General features: G+C 39.9%; 1 protein-coding gene across 1 annotated transcript in view; it reads left to right on the top strand.

Annotated features, from left to right (window-relative positions):
- smc1al (structural maintenance of chromosomes 1A, like) overlaps positions 1–21,738 on the top strand; it is a 50,633-nt gene that overhangs the window by 17,017 nt on the left and 11,878 nt on the right. The window contains exons 13-24 of the mRNA XM_079588444.1: positions 2,284–2,430; positions 2,505–2,642; positions 3,817–3,933; positions 4,016–4,122; positions 4,350–4,491; positions 4,570–4,715; positions 4,794–4,947; positions 10,393–10,506; positions 10,582–10,738; positions 13,124–13,278; positions 17,661–17,812; positions 17,892–17,961. Of these exons, the coding sequence (XP_079444570.1) occupies positions 2,284–2,430; positions 2,505–2,642; positions 3,817–3,933; positions 4,016–4,122; positions 4,350–4,491; positions 4,570–4,715; positions 4,794–4,947; positions 10,393–10,506; positions 10,582–10,738; positions 13,124–13,278; positions 17,661–17,812; positions 17,892–17,961 (1,599 nt within the window). The remainder of the gene's footprint in view (positions 1–2,283; positions 2,431–2,504; positions 2,643–3,816; positions 3,934–4,015; positions 4,123–4,349; positions 4,492–4,569; positions 4,716–4,793; positions 4,948–10,392; positions 10,507–10,581; positions 10,739–13,123; positions 13,279–17,660; positions 17,813–17,891; positions 17,962–21,738) is intronic.

Here is a 21,738-nt window from a genome sequence, read left to right as displayed (position 1 = left end):
GCACTTTGATTTTGCAGGGTCCCCGCGGATCCTTAAAGTATTAAAAGGTCTCAAATTCGATATTTAAAATATAAGGCCTTAAAAAGTCTTAAAGTCTTATTTTTACTTATGAAAGGTCTTAAATTTTAGATGACACTTTGACGACGTATCTAAATGAAAAATATCTAATTAGCGTACGTACTATTTTTATTATTCTATCTTTGTGGATTTGCTTGTTCACGTGACAATTCGCGTCATTTACGGCAGCGTATAAGCCTGCGTCTGTCTCCTGCACGCGAGAGGAGAGGATAAGAGAACGAGTAAATGTCAGTTCAATAGTAAGTTCATTCTTTGTGCTTAGGATTGTCTATGAACTATGATGATATTGTAATCATTGTTTAAACTACGTACGAGGCACTGCGAGTGCGAGCTGACATCGCGTTTGTCTCTCATGCTTGCTTTCACTGCGTGATGTGTCAGTGCAGTTATAGGTATGTCCCCAAATGAGTTTTTGTCTTATTATATTTATATCATATTATGTTGTTATATTAGAATATCACGAGCAAGAGTGCCATTTTCCTGTGCACAATTGCAAATGTGCTGTTTATTTTATACAACAGTTAAATTAACAATAAAGTTAACAATATGTGTTACTTTTTATATTGTCAATATTGTTTGTTTCCCCCTTTATTTCGCCGACGAGAATTTCATAATGAAACTGTAGTCCAACAGACAGCGATTCTTTTTTTAAAAACTGAAATCCGCGTTTTGAACGAATCATTTGATTCATGAATGAATCAGCCGTTTGAACAAATCGGTTGAATAAAACTCCAACAACTCGCTTAAGACAGTGACTTACTGCCACCTACTGGAGAGTTTAGTTGCATATTTAAAGCACCCTTTAATTAAAATGTTAAAATTATAAATCATTTCATATTTAAATATTGAATAGCTTTATTTATGCAATTGCAAATTAAGTGTAAATATAGTAATGCCAGTTTGGATGCCGCTTCTGTGTCACCTCTGCACTGCAAAGATGGATTTTAATGTAATTATTTAATTTGACAGTGGTACAGTCTTATTCTAATAGAATTTAATTTGACTGTTAGAATTTGACATAAAAGGTGATGCATACCTCTAAATACGTTTAGAAATAATTTCCATATTTAGGTGTAAATGCCCCTGGAAATCAGTTTAAGGTGGAAAATATTGCCCCTTAATAAAAATTAAAATTTCAGTCACTACTGTGAACTGACCACTGCATAGATAGAATATGTTAAATATGAATATCTCCGTGAGTCTGCTGTCAACAACAGGCCTACACCAGCCATGGTACCAGTACAACATCAGTAAAATAGCATCTTATTATCAACAAAACATGTTAATATTGCATACCCCTAATGTACGGTATTAATTTTGATTTCTTCAGGTCTGAAAAAGCCTTAAATTTGACTTTAAAAAATGTGCAGATACCCTGATTGGGGTGGGGTTATGGCACAGTGATAAACTTAAAAATGGCACTTCAAGACAAAAAGGTTGGCGACCCCTGCATTACACCGTGTCCTAACTACACGCGACGCGACGCCGCGACACGCGATAAAGGGTATCTTTTCCATGTTAATCAGAGTTTTTGTCCTAACCAGACGCGACGGCGACACGCAAAGTTTCTAATTTAGAAACGGTTCCTATTTCTGCGACGTCGCGGCTGACAGATCCGCCCACACAGAGATCTCATTGAATAAACTGATTGTCATATAAAGAGATTACACTGGTTATGAGTACACATTATTTATTTTTAGTTAAAAATAGGTCACTGCGCCACAAGCGATAATGGATAATTTACCTCAGATTTTGAAAGCATATAATATAGCGTTCAAACTGAATTCTATGCAAACATACAACTGTACTTCATAACAAAATTAGGCAATGAGTATATTTTGTTAATGTTTGATTTTTAATAATGTTATTTCTTGATTTGATTATGTCCTTACCCATTTCCAATGCGAGTGCGGGCCAGCAGTGCGCTTTCACAGAGAGACTCCGCCCACACGCTGTTCTGAATGGCTGTGGTTTTTTGATTGACGTGTGGCGTCTGTCGCGTCGCGTCTAGTGTGGACAGACACACTTGCTGTCGCTGGAATTTTATCGCGTCGCGTGTAGTTAGGACACGGTGTTAGATGGTCATAGTTGTGCCGAATGAGTGTAACACCCCATTATTGCTTAGGCAAGCGCTACTCACTTTTTGTGGGAAATGTAAACATTGCTGTAGTTTATTGATTCTGGACATGTTTATGTACTGTTTAGACTGTGGCTCTAGACGGGACGTTGTTCCAGAAGTCTGGAGTGATCTCCGGCGGTGCCAGTGATCTGAAGGCCAAGGCTCGGCGCTGGGATGAGAAGGCCGTTGATAAACTGAAAGACAGAAAGGAGAAACTCACAGAGGAGCTTAAAGTAAGTAATGCTGAAGTAGACGGTGTTTGTGGGATTTGAGCAGATGTGCCGTGACTGATTGTTTGTGTGTTCAGGAGCAAATGAAGGCCAAGAGAAAGGAGGCAGAGCTGCGTCAGGTTCAGTCTCAAGCTCACGGTTTGCAGATGAGACTCAAATACTCTCAGAGTGATCTGGAGCAAACCAAGACCCGGCACCTGTCCCTTAACATGCAGGTACCACTCACTCAACCTCTCATTTCACGCTTTACAAGCCGCTTTACAAGCCGGACAACTTTGGAATGACTTGTTTTTTCTTCCCATTTTAGTCAAACCAATATTATAAAACACCGTTTTGAAGCTGACTGCAGTGTTACACACACGTCTTCTGTTAGGCCTGAGACAAAATAGACAAACTACTTAGTACATCAACATTTCTTGATACAAAAACAAAAAACTTTTTACAAACATAAAACTGGTCAATAAAATTAAATAAATTAAACTAATGTGTTCAGGTACAGTAGGTACAAACCAATGTTTTATTTAATAAGTTATAAGAAATGCTACAGAAATTGAATAATCAAATATAAAAAATAAAACCCTGTATAGTCTTTACTGAATTAATTCAATATAAATGTATTCATAATGATACAAAAGTGATTGTCAAAAGCAGTGTGACTTTTTTATATGATACTTATTAACATTAATGAAGCGGTGGCAGCAGTTTATGAGGCTGCTGTCCATTTAAGAACAAATGCACGGATCTAATATAATGTTGCACATCCAGTTTTGCAAAGTTTGTGCAAGACTGTTTACTGAGTATCCACATACTCCACACAATGTGCATTTAGACATGTCATTTAATTGTGTGTGTATTTGACCATTCAAGCACAATAAGCTGTGAGAGCTGAACTCGGGTCACATGTTTCAATAGTACAGTGAAGTTTAAGAAATGCAACACTTTAGAATATCGTGAATTTCAAGATACTGGTAATGTACATGTAATTAGATAAATGTAATAACCCCCCCCCCCCCCCCCCCCCCCTCAAATTAAAAACTCCCCCCATGAGACACATTTCCCCCATTTTCCCAAATGAATTTTAGGCCCTGAACAATCTGCATTGTATAAAGTGCTATATAAATAATGGTCTAAAAGGTCTTCACTAATAATCAAAAACTATTGTTATGTGATGTAATGGTACATTGCTCTAACTGCAAACCGTTTACCGTTGTCAAGCAGCGTTCCCACTTAACACATTAATATTAAGGTTAACTGGTGGTCACAGGTTTGTGTTTTTGCAACACATTTGAATGTGGCTCATCCAATCTGAACCTAACATCAGAACTAACGTGGTTTCCTGCTTTTCTCATGTGTAAGTGTGAAAAATATCTCTTGTTGTGGTGATTTCAGGAAAAATCAAAGCTGGAGAGTGAACTTGCCAACTTTAGTCCACGCATTAATGACATCAAGAGAATCGTCCAGTCTCGAGAGAGAGATATGAAGGACTTGAAGGACCGCATGAACTTGGTAGGACACACAGAGTCATTAAAACAACTTCACCGTGGCTCATCTGTCACCTGTCAGCACTCATGTGGCTGTTTGCTTTCAGGTGGAGGACGAGGTGTTTTTGGATTTCTGTAAAGAGATCGGAGTTCGTAACATTCGTGAGTTTGAAGAAGAGAAAGTCAAGAGACAAAATGAGATTGCAAAAAAACGGTGAGATCATTGAAATAATCTGCTTGTTGTGGATAGTGTTTCAACAAAGATGTCCAACACCAAAGAAAATGGCTCACACAAACAAACATTCAGCCTGACATTGAGCATTATTGTTTGTATATTTTTAACAAGGTCAATCAGAATTTGTGGAGAGTACTTGACTATCTTGATGGAGAACCATTTTATTTTCTGTAACTGATCATTCATCCTTTCCTCAACTCTGGTAGCCTGGAGTTCGAGACTCAAAAGACTCGCCTGGCTATCCAGCTGGACTATGAGAAGAACCAGCTGAAGGAAGACCAGGAGAAGGTGATCATGTGGGAGCAGACGGTCAAGAAAGATGAGAATGAGATCGAGAAGCTCAAGAAGGTAGAGGTCATTCAGAGGTGATACTCCATTGAGCCCAGAAACAGTGCTTGCTGAGTTTCACTTGATGTGTTTAAACAGGAAGAGCAGAGGAATATGAAGATCATTGATGAAACCATGGCACAGCTGCAGGATCTGAAAAACCAGCACTTGGCCAAGAAGTCTGAGGTTAATGATAAAAACCATGAAATGGAGGAGATCCGCAAGAAATTAGGCGGTGCTAACAAGTGAGAGCTTTCACTGCTTTATTCCAGACATGCATAGATGTTTGCAAGCAAGCGAGTAACCGTGTTTGTGTGTGTCAGGGAGTTGACGCAGCTGCAGAAGGAGGTGACGGCCATCGAGACCAAGCTGGAGCAGAAGCGCAGTGACCGGCACAACCTGCTGCAGGCCTGCAAGATGCAGGACATCCGACTCCCGCTGCGCACCGGCACCATGGACGACATCAGCCAGGAAGAGGTGACGTCACTGTTGAGCAGATCATGAAGAAGAGCAGTCAACACATGTCCAGCAATCACTGCAGCACCAATACTGTTCAGAACTATTACGTAAAATTGTTTTAAAAAAGGTAAAGTAAATCGCTAGTTAATACCACTAACACGGCAGCATAATGAGGGTCCCTACATGCAAACCGAAGCATTGAGAACTGTGTAAGTGTACAGACAGTTTAATAAGAAGATGCTTTATAAAGACACGTCGCGTATACAGGCAGGAGCCATCTTGGAAAACAGTCTCGACCAGTCAAGCCACGAACGCCGTGCTAAGTTAGATTTCACAAGATTACTATCGACCAGCTCACTTAGCACGGCGTTCGTGGCTCGACTGGTCGAGACTGTTTTCTCATTATGCGGCCGTGTTAGTGTGAGGATATTCTGAGCCTTGTTAGTGGTATTAACTAGAGATTTACTTTTACCTATTCGATGCCCCATATACTAGCGTTATAAGCTAATCAGTTTTTAGAGATACAACTCTTTACATTCAATTATCCCAGAGAACGATCGACTCGGTAACCATGTGTTATTAACCCCTAGGTTAATTTTGCGCCGGTATTGTCCTTTAATTCAGGCAAAGAATCTAAAATATAAGATCCTTATGAATTGTGTAACAATTTTTTACTACATAATTGCCATTCGTATAATGTCCCACATTTTTTTTCATAGTTTTCATGAATTAAATTTTTTTTTAAAATAAAACTATTATTGAGATAAAAGTGCAGAGCTGCCAACTGTCACGCATTGACCCTTTCCACACGCTCTCACGCAACATCCGTTTTCTCACGCAGAGGAATCGCGCAGCAAAGAGGACACAGCAGGACACTTTTGATATCAAGCTCTCAGTTCTCTCAATTTTATTACGAAATTCAAACAATACCGTTTTGGCGCTTAAATGAACTGAGGCGCTACATCGATCGGTCACAAGCGGCAGGTGAACCGATCATCTCGCTTTACTAGCCTAGTTAATCGTAAATAAACACGAATGATCAATAGGTGTGTAACGTGTGTTGTAAGATACAGTAGCCTACAACTTACCGACACGTATATGCCTCATACAAATCGACCAATCAGTGTTTATCAACCGCGGACAGTCCCGTAACGTTACATTCACCTCAGGAAGCCATGTAATGACCATAGCACGCACATTGGCTAGAAATGTTTTTTATTTTATAATCAGGGTTCCCATGGGTCCTTGAAATCCTTGAAAGTTTGTGAATCGGAAAAAAAGATTTCAAGGCCCTGGAAAGTTTTTGAAAACGATCATAATGGATACAAGTCCTTGAAAGTGCTTGAATTTATTTTTTGCAAGAAGTTTTCTGGAAAAAAAATCCATATTATTCCCTCCGGTCCGCTAATGTGTTACTTCAGCAACACTTTGTGGCCTATACGTACTAGCTTGCTTGATTTACGTTAGTTACGTGCATTTACGCGCTTCGTTAAAAGAGAAGTTCACTTGAAAATGAAAGTTAACCCATGATTTACTTCTCCTCAAGCCATCCTAGCCTTTATATAGGGAGCTATACAGTTGGTTACAGGACACTACAAGTTTTTATTTTTTTAACGCCTCCAAATGGCACTTTTCTCACTTCAAACTTTTTTTTAAAGGCTTCCACTTTTAATGTGAAATGTGAAAAAAAAGTAAAAAATTTTTTATATATATATATTAGTTCAAATGAAAAAAAAAAATCTAATAAAATTTTTATAAATATTGCGTAGTATCATAAAATCCCTTCAAAATTCTAAATAATCAAAAAATATTATTGAACAAAGATATATTACATTGCTTTTCCTGGGGGGAAAAAAGAAGTTGCATGTCAAGGCTTCGGTCACTTTTGACCGCGACAGAGCCAAGTGTGACCCCTAGATGAAGATGACCAGAGGGTTAGGTCCTTGAAAATATTTATAAATATAAATATATAAAATATTTAGGGCTGTCAAAAGATTAATCGTGATTAATCACATCAATCACAAATAAAAGTTTGTGTTTACATAATATATGTGTGTATACTGTGTAGAATTATTATGTATAAATACATACACATTCATGTTTATATTTAAAGGGTTAGTTCACCCAAAAATGAAAATAATGTCATTAATGACTCACCCTCATGTCGTTCTAAGCCCGTAAGACCTCCGTTCATCTTCGGAACACAGTTTAAGATATTTTAGATTTAGTCCGAGAGCTTTCTGTCCCTCCATTGAAGCTGTATATACAGTATACTGTCCATGTCCATAAAGTTAATAAAAACATCATCAAAGTAGTCCATGTGACATCAGTGGGTTAGTTAGAAGTTTTTGAAGCATCGAAAATACTTTTTGGTCCAAAAATAACACAAAATAAGACTTTATTCAGCATTGTATTCTCTCCCGGGTCTGTTGTCAATCCTTCACAGTGACGCTAGGGCTGGGCGATATGGCCCCCAAAAAATATCACGATATTTTTTTTTATATCAGTCGATATCGATAATTATCGATATATGTCAAATCTTTATTTATTTCAAGTTTAAAGACAGATTTGTACTCCTAAGTGAAAGCTGTAGAAACCAGAGCGTCCTTAACAAAATAAATATCTTTATTTCAGTAGTATTAGCTTGAGTTAGGATGCAGATTTACTTTATACAATTTATGTTCATTAACAAAAACAGTAACATCTGTTAAAAAAAGTAACAACATTATTTTTATTTGGTAAAATGTAATATTCTTTAGTTTTATTAAAATTAACCATTGGTCATCCAGCATCATGCATTTAGATCATGATAACCACAGATAAAATGTAACTTTATGGTTTCTATGGTATTTATGAAAACCAGTAGCCTAAATACATTATTAAAAACTGTAATCATATTCCATTAGTCCTTTAATACATTGTCTACATTAATAATATTATACAATTCAATATATATATATATCCCACGCACATTTATATATTATATATAGCATACAATATTACTAGGCTAACGTTACAGTAACGTTAAATCCGTGGTAAATGATGGGAATGTTTAGACGGAAAAGCTTCTGACTGTATCGCTGCGCTCAGTGTTTCTCCTGTTCGTCAGCGCTGTTTCATCTGCCTTTAAACTGGTTTAAATCACTGAGACATTTGTGTTCCTCGCTGAATACAAGCGCTTCTCACTGGATCTTGTGACCGAGAGCGATCAGAGTAAACGCGTCTGCTCTAGTGAACTTGCGCTACGCTGCCGTTTGGACTTTGAGCCGAGCGGATAAACGGTCCGTGTGGCGCGCGCGGTTCAAATGAGATTCGTTCCGCTTTTGGCGCAAAAACATTATCGAACATTTATCGAGCTCTTGATATCGTTTTATCGAGAAAAAATATATCGCGATAATTATCGTTATCGTTTTATCGCCCAGCCCTAAGTGACGCTGATGGCGTAAGACGCTGATGACGTGTTATCTGGTGCGCCCGAGCTTCATTTATAGACTGAGGGAAACGCACGCTGTAAAAGTGTCTCATCCGCGACATGCACATTTACACTCCATTAAAAAAATTATATCCACGCAAACAATGTAGAATAGCTTGAATATAGCGTGCGTCTCCCTCAAACTGTAAACGAAGCTCGGGCGCACCAGATAACACGTCATCAGCGTCTTACGTCAGCGGCGTCACTGCGGAGTCCTGAACGCAGATTCACAACAGACCCGGGAGAGAATACAATGCTGAATAAAGTCTTAATTTGTGTTATTTTTGGACCAAAAAGTATTTTCGATGCTTCAAAAACTTCTAACTAACCCACTGATGTCACATGGACTACTGTGATGATGTTTATATTACCTTTATGGACATGGACAGTATACTGTATATACAGCTTCAATGGAGGGACAGAAATCTCTCGGACTAAATCTAAAATATCTTAAACTGTTTCCGAAGATGAACGGAGGTCTTACGGGCTTAGAACGACATGAGGGTGAGTCATTAAAGGATAATTCCGGTATTTAACACCTTGAGTCTATATTGTAGTTTGTTTTGGATGAACAAGAGTGGTGGACAACATTATTTTGACAATGGTTCCTCTCTCGAGTTTTTGACTATAAAAGAATTGGCCATGGACCCATTTAACATTGGAGTCAATGTGCATGTCCGAAAATGTCATCAAAACAGCCAATAATGTTCGTTTACAAAACTGTTAAACTCACCGAGTGGCTAGTGGTGTTCGTTGATGATTATAAACAATATATCGTCGCAATATATGATTCCAATCCGTTTATTTAGCTATAGTGGAACTATTTTTTCAACAATGGGATTTTACAAAATGACGAATAAAACACGACAGAAACTGTATTTCGCAACACTTTTTTGTTTCTGGAACATCAACGAACACCACTAACCACTCGGTGAGTTTAACAGTTTTGTAAACGAACATTATTGGCTGTTTTAATGACATTTTCGGACATGCACATTGACTCCAATGTTAAATGGGTCCATGGCCAATTCTTTTATAGTCAAAAACTCGAGAGAGGAACCATTGTCAAAAAAATGTTGTCCACCACTCTTGTTCATCCAAAACAAACTACAATATAGACTCAAGGTGTTAAATACCGGAATTATCCTTTAATGACATTATTTTCATTTTTGGGTGAACTAACCCTTTAAGGAATAATTGCATTTATATACTGTATATACATTTATATAATTTATATTATATATACATATTTTATATATAAATATAACCAATTTTTCTTAAATATATACATGATTGTGTGTGTATTTTATATATATAAATAATTATACAAAGTACACACATATATTATGTAAACACAAACTTTTATTTTGGATGCGATTAATCGCGATTAATCTTTTGACAGCCCTAAATATTTTATTAGTATAAATTAGTATTTTGCTAAATATGTGCACTATATTACATATTTTGTATATTTTTTACTTGCAACATTAAAATATTATGAAGTTGTTGTAATAAAAACCACATTAGGTCTATATTTAATTTGAGTTGTTATTTGTAACCTGTAATAATACCAGCTGACAGGGCTCTTTGTGGCGTTTACAGCATTAGCTGAGATGATCTTTCTGGAGAAAAATTAATATCTACTGTATCTAATATGCATCCAAATTGAATCAAGATCGGAATAAAACCACAAGAATTAAATTGAAATTGTAAAATTTGAATCAAGCAATAATAATAAAAAGCAGTAGCCAATTATTGCACCATACTGTCACTAAACTTAATAGAATTATGTGTAGTTAGGCTACCGAATGTTTTGTCAATCACAATAGCAAGTTTTTGTTTTTTTTTACCTGTAAAAAAAAAAAAAAACTTTTCTTACCCTGTACGTAGTGGTAAAAAAAATCCTAATAAAGAGCATGTAGTTGTTGAAGCTTTCCACCAGTGCAAACCCATTTGGTAACACTGATATCGTGTGTGTGTGTGTGTTGCAGGGCAGTTCTCAGGCCGAGGAGACCCTCAGCAGCAGTCAGAAGGCATCTAGCACTGTCCTAGCCAAGGAAGCTCTCATCGAGATCGACTTCAGCAGCTTGTCAGAAGACCTAAAGGTACATCAGTACTGGCTTTACTCTCTCAGAAGCACGTTGTTGTTCAGATTGTGACGTGACCGACGCTGCTTGCAGGACTCTCTGTCAGAGGAGGAGCTCAAGGCGGAGATGAACACGCTACAGCAGAGACTCAATGAGCAGCAGAGCATCCTGCAGAGGATCAGTGCCCCCAACATGAAGGCCATGGAGAAGCTGGAGAGCGTCAGGGACAAGTTCCAGGAGACCAGTGACGGTCAGACATACACAGACATCCTCAGACATCAGACATCCTCAGACAAATCACCCGCATGAGAATAAACACACTCATTATGTTCACACCGAGTCTTGCGGACTAGTCTGACCAACTAGCAGTTAGCCAAGGGGTTTTAATAACTTGCTTAAAAAATTATGACCAGTCTTAAAGAAAACATTTAGATGATGTCACCGTTAATGCCACTGTCCACAGTCTGATTATTTATATTATTTAGCTAGTACTCTAAACTTCATTATCCATTCTCATGGAAAGTAAATGTACTTATGGCATAAAAAGATGACAGACAAAAGTCTTAGGCATGCGAGAAATTTTTTTAAAAGTTATTTATATACTTTTGCTTTAGTGTGGCACTAAGAAAGAAGACTCGTTTCTAATAGATCTCGTTTGAATTGTGCCCTGAATTACACATATGATGTTTGACAATTTAAAAGATACTTTTTAAAGTCAAGAAAGTCGCAGTTTGATGTAAACCTGTTGAGGTATAAGACTGTGAACATACGTCATTACAAAGACTACAAACCCAAAAGGCGCACGTGACGTCATACCTTTTCTCTCAATGAATGAAGCCAACTTTACGAAAGCTAACTCTACTGAAGCTAACTTTACTGAAGCTAACTCTACTGAAGCTAACGTTACTGAAGCTACCTCTACTGAAGCTAACTCTACTGAAGCTAACTCTACTGAAGCTAACTCTACTGAAGCTAACTCTACTGAAGCTAACTCTACTGAAGCTAACTCTACTGAAGCTAACTTTACTGAGGCTAACTTTACTGAAGCTAATGTTACTGAAGCTACCTTTACTGAAGCTAACTCTACTGAAGCTAACTCTACTGAAGCTAACTTTACTGATGTTAACTTTACTGAAGCTAACGTTACTGATGTTAACGTTACTGAAGCTAACGTTACTGAAGCTAACGTTACTGAAGCTAACTTTACTGAAGCTAACTTTACTGAAGCTACCTTTACTGAAGCTAACTCTACTGAAGCTAACTCTACTGAAGCTAACTTTACTGAAGCTAACGTTACTGAAGCTACCTTTACTGAAGCTAACTCTACTGAAGCTACCTTTACTGAAGCTAACTCTACTGAAGCTAACTTTACTGAAGCTAACGTTACTGAAGCTACCTTTACTGAAGCTAACTCTACTGAAGCTAACTTTACTGAAGCTAACGTTACTGAAGCTACCTTTACTGAAGCTACCTTTACTGAAGCTAACTCTACGGAAGCTACCTTTACTGAAGCTAACTTTACTGAAGCTACCTTTACTGAAGCTAACTCTACTGAAGCTAACTTTACTGAAGCTAACTTTACTGAAGCTAACTTTACTGATGTTAACTTTACTGAAGCTAACTTTACTGAAGCTACCTTTACTGAAGCTACCTTTACTGAAGTTAACTTTACTGAAGCTAACGTTACTGAAGCTACCTTTACTGAAGCTAACTCTACTGAAGCTAACTCTACTGAAGCTAACTCTACTGAAGCTAACTCTACTGAAGCTAACTCTACTGAAGCTAACTCTACTGAAGCTAACTCTACTGAAGCTAACTCTACTGAAGCTAACTCTACTGAAGCTAACTCTACTGAAGCTAACTCTACTGAAGCTAACTCTACTGAAGCTAACTCTACTGAAGCTAACTCTACTGAAGCTAACTTTACTGAAGCTAACTCTACTGAAGCTAACTTTACTGAAGCTAACTTTTCTGAAGCTAACTCTACCGAAGCTAACTCTACCGAAGCTAACTCTACCGAAGCTAACTCTACCGAAGCTAACTCTACCGAAGCTAACTCTACCGAAGCTAACTCTACCGAAGCTAACTCTACCGAAGCTAACTCTACCGAAGCTAACTCTACCGAAGCTAACTTTACCGAAGCTAACTTTACCGAAGCTAAACAGTCATGTTTTCTATAGTCTTCCGTTATAATCGTAACGTTACGCCGTGATGCCGGAGTGTGTTGTAGCAGACTGCACACACACGAGCAACGGTGACGTATAGTGCGAGACGAGAGATGAAGTTCATGAGCGATTTCCACATAAAACTAATCGTTACTCTTCTGTTTTATGACAAACTGCGACTTTCTTGACTTTCATAATTATCTTTTAAATTGACAATGATCATATGTGTAATTCAGGGCATAGTTCGGACGGCCATACAGATTTTTTTCAGAAATAAGGTCCAATGAGCCGGAAGCGGAGGGGCGGGACTTAGGCCCTCTATAGGTTTCTTTACGATCTCTTTATGAACTTGGAAGCGTCAGTTCTTTTCATCACTGTGTGCATCTCTCAGCTTGTGTTGCAGCTCACCCAGAATTGTATCAACTTTTGTGTGTTTGTTTAATGTAATTTTTTAATTTTTATTGTCACAGAGTTTGAAGCTGCCAGGAAGAGGGCGAAGAAAGCCAAGCAGGCGTTTGAGCAGATAAAGAAGGAGAGATTTGACCGTTTCAATGCCTGCTTCGAGTCTGTGGCCACCAACATCGATGAGATCTATAAAGCTCTGTCCCGCAACAGCAGTGCCCAGGTATGCATCATCTCTAAAGGCCACGACACACGCACCGCACACTCCCTTTTCGTTCTGTGCTTAGGGGTGAAATAAAGTGAAGAACGGAGATATGTTTGTGCCAGTTCGACAGTCAAGTCACGTTTATATACCGCTTTATACAGTGTATATCTGTAAAGTAATCCGCTTTACAGTATTATTAAACGTGAAAACAGTTTTTACACGCAGATGCCCGACCTCAATGGACTGATAAGAAGAAATGAAGCAAAGAACATGTCCACATTAAAAAGGCGGAGCCTCAGAGCACACCTACTACCTGTTAGTGTCGTCACGGACCAATGGGGGTTTAGAGCTAGCGTTTACCAGTTCTAACTCTCAAAACAAACTTCATTTTGGACTGGTTTTGTTCGACGCCACACCAGTATATGGGGGCCTTAAGACTACAACAAATAACCATCATGACTGGAATCATGTGAATATTCGGGAAACATTGCATTCTTGCTCGTATAGTAAGATCAACATTAAAAACATCAACTCGCACAGGGTATGTTTGTGTATCGAAGAGAGTTGTAATCTCAAATATCAGTGCAAGTCTGTGTCTGTGTTCTTCATGCTAGTAAGTGTGAAATCTCCACTTTTACAAAGGGATATTGTCGAGAACAGCAGTGATGTGTGATTGGCTGGCTTGTGTGGTGCAGGCAGCTTTGACCGCGTGTAGCTATTTACCGCATTTTACCTGCTAGAGAAAAATGCTCTGTTTTATTTGAAGGTGGAGTAGAATTAAATGAACCGCAAAACACAGGATTTTGTTCACGTAAGTCACCCGTCGCCCCGCGTACCTCAGTTCGAGAGCCACTGCGGGATATCAGCCTGCATTTTGATCGCAGATTTAGTCGCACAAACAGCGCAAGCGCCAGATTGCCAGATACTTAAAAAAAAGGACTGTAGAAAACGTGTTCTTTTAACAGAAAAGCTCTGACTGGGGTTTAAATCATTGAAATCTGGCAACCGTGAGCATGAGCGCTCATAAACACCGTCTGTAATGTCTCGTCTCCTCCTACGTGGTTTTGGTCAAGTTTTTATTTTTTAAACACATTTCAGTCTCGTCTTTATTCGTCAATGATATTGCATGTTGATATAGTCACAGTTATTGTTTAATCACATGGGTGTCGTCTCATCGTTTCTCATCGTCTTGTCTTAGTCGGGGGGAAAAAGGTTGTCAACGGAATAGGGGTGTGCGATATTACGATTTTTGATCGTGGACGATTAAAATGTCTCCACGATCTGCTTTTGAAGAAATATCGTAGTATTGTGCATTCTATCAGTTTGCAGTTCTGGCGCCTCCGTCTCAACATACTGTGCAGTGCGACGTATATCCACATCAAATGCAGAGGAACGGGACACTGTAGTTCATAAAAATGTATTATTTGCATTAGGGATGCAAACGATTAATCGACGATCGATTAATTGTCGATAATACATTAATCGATCAAACTTATCGATCATCGATTAAGCAGGTGCATGCGCGTGCGTGCTGCTCAACCGCGAAACACAAGCGAGCGCGCCGGAGTTATGTTTGGGACTGTTTTACACCTTCATCATGACTATAAGCTTTCGTGTGCATTCGCAGCCTTTTGTTTTGTGCAAATGTAAGTTGTAATAGTTTATTATGTGTACGCCTATCTATATCTGATTTATCTCATATTGGATGCATTTGGTTAAGAATTGTTGAAGCGTGATCTTTGAGCGCGCAGCTCAAACGGCAATGCACGGCTAATAATGACTATTGGGACTGTCATATTACATAACATTATAAAGAGAACAATAGTGTAATAAAACATTGTGAAGTATTTGGGTTTAGGTGCCGTGTCGCGTTGTTCCAGGAAGAGCGCGTCCACAACATGAGTCATTCTGAATGGCACGTAACTCAAGTTCACTTGTGCATTCACGTCATTTTGTGCAGATATAATTTGTAATATCATGTTTATTTTGTATATATCTGACTAATCTCATATAGGTTGCGCTTCTTTGAGTTAAATAACGCGCTAGCAGTGCTCAACGGTTATTCATTCAGCGCGCGCCGCTCAAGCAGCAATGCAGGACTAATAATAACCATGATTAATTTGGGACTGTCATATTACATAACATCAGAACACTATTTTATTAAATCGTTGTGAATTCATTGGGTTTAGTTGCCGTTTTCAGTGCGTTTCAGTGCACGTCTAATGTAACACACTGCAAGCACGCATCTGAGGCGGCGTTGGTGACGCGTTGTATTATTAGTCATTATGTTTGATTATTAAATAATTAATTTAATTTAATTATCATTCACATCGAAACATTTTACAATCCTACTAGCCCTTTATTTGGATTAAAAGCCATTCTCATTCATTTGGTGAGTAACATAGCGTGTTTAACAAACCCTGTCATGCTGTTGGCCATATGCACTGCAGCAGACGCATAATTGATCGTTAATTTAAATTACGATCGATCATGGGAATTTGTGAAAATTGACATCCCTTCAGTTCTATATTTGAAGTTTCCAGGTCTAGTAATCTTACTGTTACCTTTCTCAGACCAAGCATCAATAAGTGCTGCTGCTAATGTTTCAAGTTTTTCAAGTAGTTTACCAGATAGATTATTATATGTAGACTTAATATAGTTTAGGCTAAGCCTACCCATATAGATTTTTATTTAACATTTATTTTATGTTGCTTAATGTTTGCAACAGGTGAGCCAGTGCACAATTATTTTTTATGTATTTTAATTTTCTGTGCATAATTTATTTTGTTAAACTACATAAATGCCATTCTGTACCGTATCCAAACTGTTACAATAAAACATAATTTGAGCAATATAACATGCATTTTTGTTCAGTATATAAGCAATATTTCGCTTTTTATGTTAAAGACACTATTGATACCGTGAGAAATGTACATTCTCAGGAAAATAGCCGCTTATCGGTTAATCGTTAATCGATCGATAAGGTCAATCAATTAATGATTAATGAATTAATCGATAATTTGCATCCCTAATTTGCATGTGCTTTAAAGCCTTGCTGGTTAAACATGTCATTCGCTGCTGATGCGCTGTTCTAACGAGCGTTTATCTGTGCGCAAACACCCGACGCACACATGCACTAAAGCCTGTCTAACAGCGCCTGTTACTGGGCTAAGTTATCTTTCGAGTCTTATTGCGCTAATACTGTCAAATACACAAGGTTTACATAAACAAAGTTGGTTATGTCTAAAGTGAAAAAACAATAGAAAAAATTAAGAAAAAATCTGCTTGTCAAATGCGTGTAGACTCGTCGCGCGCAGATCTTAAAGTGACAGTAGCCCTAATAGTAAACATGCTGCCGCTTGTCCTTAAAGGGACAGTTACCCAAAAATAAAAATTCTGTCATTATTTACTCACTCACTCTAATGTTGTTCCAAACCTGTATTAATTTATTTATTGTGCTGAACACAAAAGAAGATATTTTGAGGAGTGTGGCTAACCGGGCGGTTGCTGGTCCCCATTGACTACCATAGTAGGAAAAAACTATTATGGAAGTCACTGGGGTACATCAACTGTTTGGTTACCCACATTCCTCCAAATAACTTTTATTTTCAACAGAAGAAGGGAGACTTATTCGGGTTTAAAGCGGCTTGAGAGAATTTAAATTTTTGGGAGAACTATCCCTGTTAATAAAACAACAAAATACAAAGAGCATCTCACTCACTCTTGACTGAGAACTTTAATAGTAGCTTTAATAAGAATCAATGAACAATTTATACAGTGAAGTTTATGTTGTGTTTTATCTTCATATTTGTTTATTTAATTACTTTCTTCAATGCTGTTAAATACACCTGTAGCTGAAAAAATAAAGCACTGCTTATTTCATTTGTATATTAAGTTGTGTATGTGTATCTTTGTTCTTAATTTTTAATAACAAAGAAAATGACAGATTTTTTTATCTTCGCCACTTTGGCCTAAATGTCTGCCATTCTTTTTTATTTTATATTTTGTTACCTAAGGCTTTGTTTTTAAAATAGGGACATTAGTTTGGCTGTGATGCTCAGTCACTTGCAAAATAGCCAACATGAAAAGGAATCGTGATAAAATCGTGAATCGTGATATGATATTTTTGCCATATCGCCCACCCCTTCAACGAAATTAACACTGCCATCCAGCAACTTGCAAACACAATTTTTAAACGCACAAACCATGACAGCAAAGCAAGTGTGGTTTTTATTGCATAAACACCAAAAGTAACTTTGTATAGCCTGGCCACATGAAACCGTATGCGTACAACTCATGAAGTTTTTTTATATAGGGCTTGTCGAGGTTGTGCAGCACTAATCCTCTCCTGAACACTAAGACACATCTTTCCACTGGTGTGTGTGTGTGTGTTTTGCTAGGCTTTTCTGGGGCCTGAGAACCCCGAGGAGCCGTACCTGGATGGCATCAACTATAACTGTGTGGCCCCAGGCAAACGCTTCAGGCCCATGGACAACCTGTCTGGAGGAGAGAAGACTGTGGCTGCTCTGGCACTGCTGTTTGCCATCCACAGGTATGCAGAAGTGTATGTCCCTCATGTCACATGCCAGCCTGCATCAGTGTGTACCTGACCAACTCCTCCGCCCCTACAGCTATAAGCCTGCTCCCTTCTTTGTGCTGGATGAGATCGATGCGGCGCTGGACAATACAAACATTGGCAAGGTTAGTTTCACACCAGAGTTTATTACAGAACGTCACACACAGTCATTAGGATGCAGGCGAGGGCCACGCAGTTTTGTCATGTTGCTTCTGCAATTTAAACTGCAACATGATGAACATTTTATATTTTTCATGCAGTCCATCAAGTGGCTTCTGGTTAGGCTCTGCTCTTAGAATAGAAATGTTGTTGTGCTACACTTATGCTTGCGTTCAGCGGTTTCCAAACTTTTTCAGCCGGGCCCCCTTTTGTAGAGAAAGATATTTTCAAGCCCCCCACCTACACTCACCCACACACAGATACTGTTTAGACATGACCTTAGACTTCACATTATAAACACAAAGAGAAGCCTAAGTAACAACTTAACTCGTTTAGCTTTATACAGTCAGAAGCTAATACTTTGAGGCACACAAAGCGGTGGCAGACAAACACGGCCATCCACACCACACACAGTGCGAAGAACCCTGCCCATTAGGGATGCACCCAAATTTCGGCCGCCGAAAGGTGTATTTTCGGTTTGTGGCCGAAATAAATAAACGGCCGAAAATATATGCCGCCCCAGCCCTCAGTGTTCAGTGTGACGCTATGCTCAGTTGCTCTCGCCCATGCCAACGCTGCACTCAAATAATGCGCAGACATGAAGTTTCTCTGTAGTAGTAGAGTTGTTTCTGTTTGCACCAGCCCGTGTGTGTGGCCATGCTGAGCAACATTGGATGTAATTATTAAATATGTGATATAAAAGTATAAAAGTGAATAAAATTACTGTGAATAAGATGCTGTCAGTTACACCGTGAGAATCACAGAAGCTGTCGGTTACACCGTGAGAATCGCAGAAGCTGTCAGTTACACCGTGAGAATCACAGAAGCTGTCAGTTACACCGTGAGAATCACAGAAGCTGTCAGTTACACCGTGAGATTCACAGAAGCTGTCAGTTACACCGTGAGATTCACAGCTGTCAGTTACACCGTGAGATTAGCAGAAGCTGTCAGTTACACCGTGAGATTCGCAGAAGCTGTCAGTTACACCGTGAGATTCGCAGAAGCTGTCAGTTACACCGTGAGATTCGCAGAAGCTGTCAGTTACACCGTGAGAATCACAGAAGCTGTCAGTTACACCGTGAGAATCACAGAAGCTGTCAGTTACACCGTGAGATTCACAGAAGCTGTCAGTTACACCGTGAGATTCACAGCTGTCAGTTACACCGTGAGATTCACAGCTGTCAGTTACACCGTGAGATTCGCAGAAGCTGTCAGTTACACCGTGAGATTCGCAGAAGCTGTCAGTTACACCGTGAGATTCACAGAAGCTGTCAGTTACACCGTGAGATTCACAGAAGCTGTCAGTTACACCGTGAGAATCACAGAAGCTGTCAGTTACACCGTGAGATTAGCAGAAGCTGTCAGTTACACCGTGAGAATCACAGAAGCTGTCAGTTACACCGTGAGATTCACAGAAGCTGTCAGTTACACCGTGAGATTCACAGCTGTCAGTTACACCGTGAGATTCACAGCTGTCAGTTACACCGTGAGATTCGCAGAAGCTGTCAGTTACACCGTGAGATTCGCAGAAGCTGTCAGTTACACCGTGAGATTCGCAGAAGCTGTCAGTTACACCGTGAGATTCGCAGAAGCTATCAGTTACACCGTGAGATTCACAGAAGCTGTCCGTTACACCGTGAGATTCACAGAAGCTGTCCGTTACACCGTGAGATTAGCAGAAGCTGTCAGTTACACCGTGAGATTCACAGCTGTCAGTTACACCGTGAGATTCACAGCTGTCAGTTACACCGTGAGATTAGCAGAAGCTGTCAGTTACACCGTGAGATTCACAGCTGTCAGTTACACCGTGAGATTAGCAGAAGCTGTCAGTTACACCGTGAGAATCACAGAAGCTGTCAGTTACACCGTGAGAATCGCAGAAGCTGTCAGTTACACCGTGAGAATCACAGAAGCTGTCAGTTTCACCGTAAGACTCACAGAAGCTGTCCGTTACACCGTGAGATTCACAGAAGCTGTCCGTTACACCGTGAGACTCGCAGAAGCTGTCCGTTACACCGTGAGATTCACAGAAGCTGTCAGTTACACCGTGAGAATCACAGCTGTCAGTTACACCGTGAGAATCACAGAAGCTGTCAGTTACACCGTGAGATTCACAGAAGCTGTCAGTTACTCCTTGAGATTCGCAGAAGCTGTCAGTTACACGGTGAGATTCACAGAAGCTGTCAGTTACACCGTGAGATTCACAGAAGCTGTCCGTTACACCGTGAGATTCACAGAAGCTGTCAGTTACACCGTGAGATTCACAGAAGCTGTCAGTTACACCGTGAGATTCACAGAAGCTGTCCGTTACACCGTGTGATTCACAGAAGCTGTCAGTTACACCGTGAGAATCACAGCTGTCAGTTACACCGTGAGAATCACAGCTGTCAGTTACACCGTGAGAATCACAGCTGTCAGTTACACCGTGAGAATCACAGAAGCTGTCAGTTACACCGTGAGAATCACAGAAGCTGTCAGTTACACCGTGAGAATCACAGAAGCTGTCAGTTACACCGTGAGAATCACAGAAGCTGTCAGTTACACCGTGAGAATCACAGAAGCTGTCAGTTACACCGTGAGATTCACAGAAGCTGTCAGTTACACCGTGAGTTTCACAGAAGCTGTCCATTACACCATGAGATTCACAGAAGCTGTCAGTTACACCGTGAGACTCACAGAAGCTGTCCGTTACACCGTGAGACTCACAGAAGCTGTCCGTTACACCGTGAGCCTCACAGAAGCTGTCAGTTACACCGTGAGATTCGCAGAAGCTGTCAGTTACACCGTGAGCCTCACAGAAGCTGTCAGTTACACCGTGAGACTCACAGAAGCTGTCAGTTACTCCGTGAGATTCACAGCTGGCGTCAGTTACACCGTGAGATTCACAGAAGCTGTCCGTTACACCGTGAGATTCACAGAAGCTGTCAGTTACACCGTGAGATTCACAGAAGCTGTCAGTTACACTGTGAGAATCACAGAAGCTGTCAGTTACACCGTGAGATTCACAGAAGCTGTCAGTTACACCGTGAGATTCACAGAAGCTGTCAGTTACACCGTGAGATTCACAGAAGCTGTCAGTTACACCGTGAGATTCACAGAAGCTGTCAGTTACACCGTGAGATTCACAGAAGCTGTCAGTTACACCGTGAGATTCACAGAAGCTGTCAGTTACACCGTGAGATTCACAGAAGCTGTCAGTTACACCGTGAGATTCACAGAAGCTGTCAGTTACACCGTGAGATTCACAGAAGCTGTCCGTTACACCGTGAGATTCACAGAAGCTGTCGGTTACACCGTGAGATTCACAGAAGCTGTCGGTTACACCGTGAGATTCACAGAAGCTGTCCGTTACACCGTGTGATTCACAGAAGCTGTCCGTTACACCGTGAGATTCACAGAAGCTGTCCGTTACACCGTGAGATTCACAGAAGCTGTCAGTTACACCGTGAGACTCACAGAAGCTGTCCGTTACACCGTGAGACTCGCAGAAGCTGTCCGTTACACCGTGAGACTCGCAGAAGCTGTCCGTTACACCGTGAGACTCGCAGAAGCTGTCCGTTACACCGCGAGACTCGCAGAAGCTGTCAGTTACACCGTGAGATTCGCAGAAGCTGTCAGTTACACCGTGAGACTCACAGAAGCTGTCCGTTACACCGTGAGACTCGCAGAAGCTGTCCGTTACACCGTGAGACTCGCAGAAGCTGTCCGTTACACCGTGAGACTCGCAGAAGCTGTCCGTTACA

The sequence above is a fragment of the Phoxinus phoxinus genome, assembly GCF_949152265.1.
Source record: "Phoxinus phoxinus genome assembly, chromosome: 18".
Classification (NCBI taxonomy): domain Eukaryota; kingdom Metazoa; phylum Chordata; class Actinopteri; order Cypriniformes; family Leuciscidae; genus Phoxinus; species Phoxinus phoxinus.
Note: the sequence above shows the minus strand (reverse complement) of the source record. Positions and strands in the feature narration are given on the sequence as shown.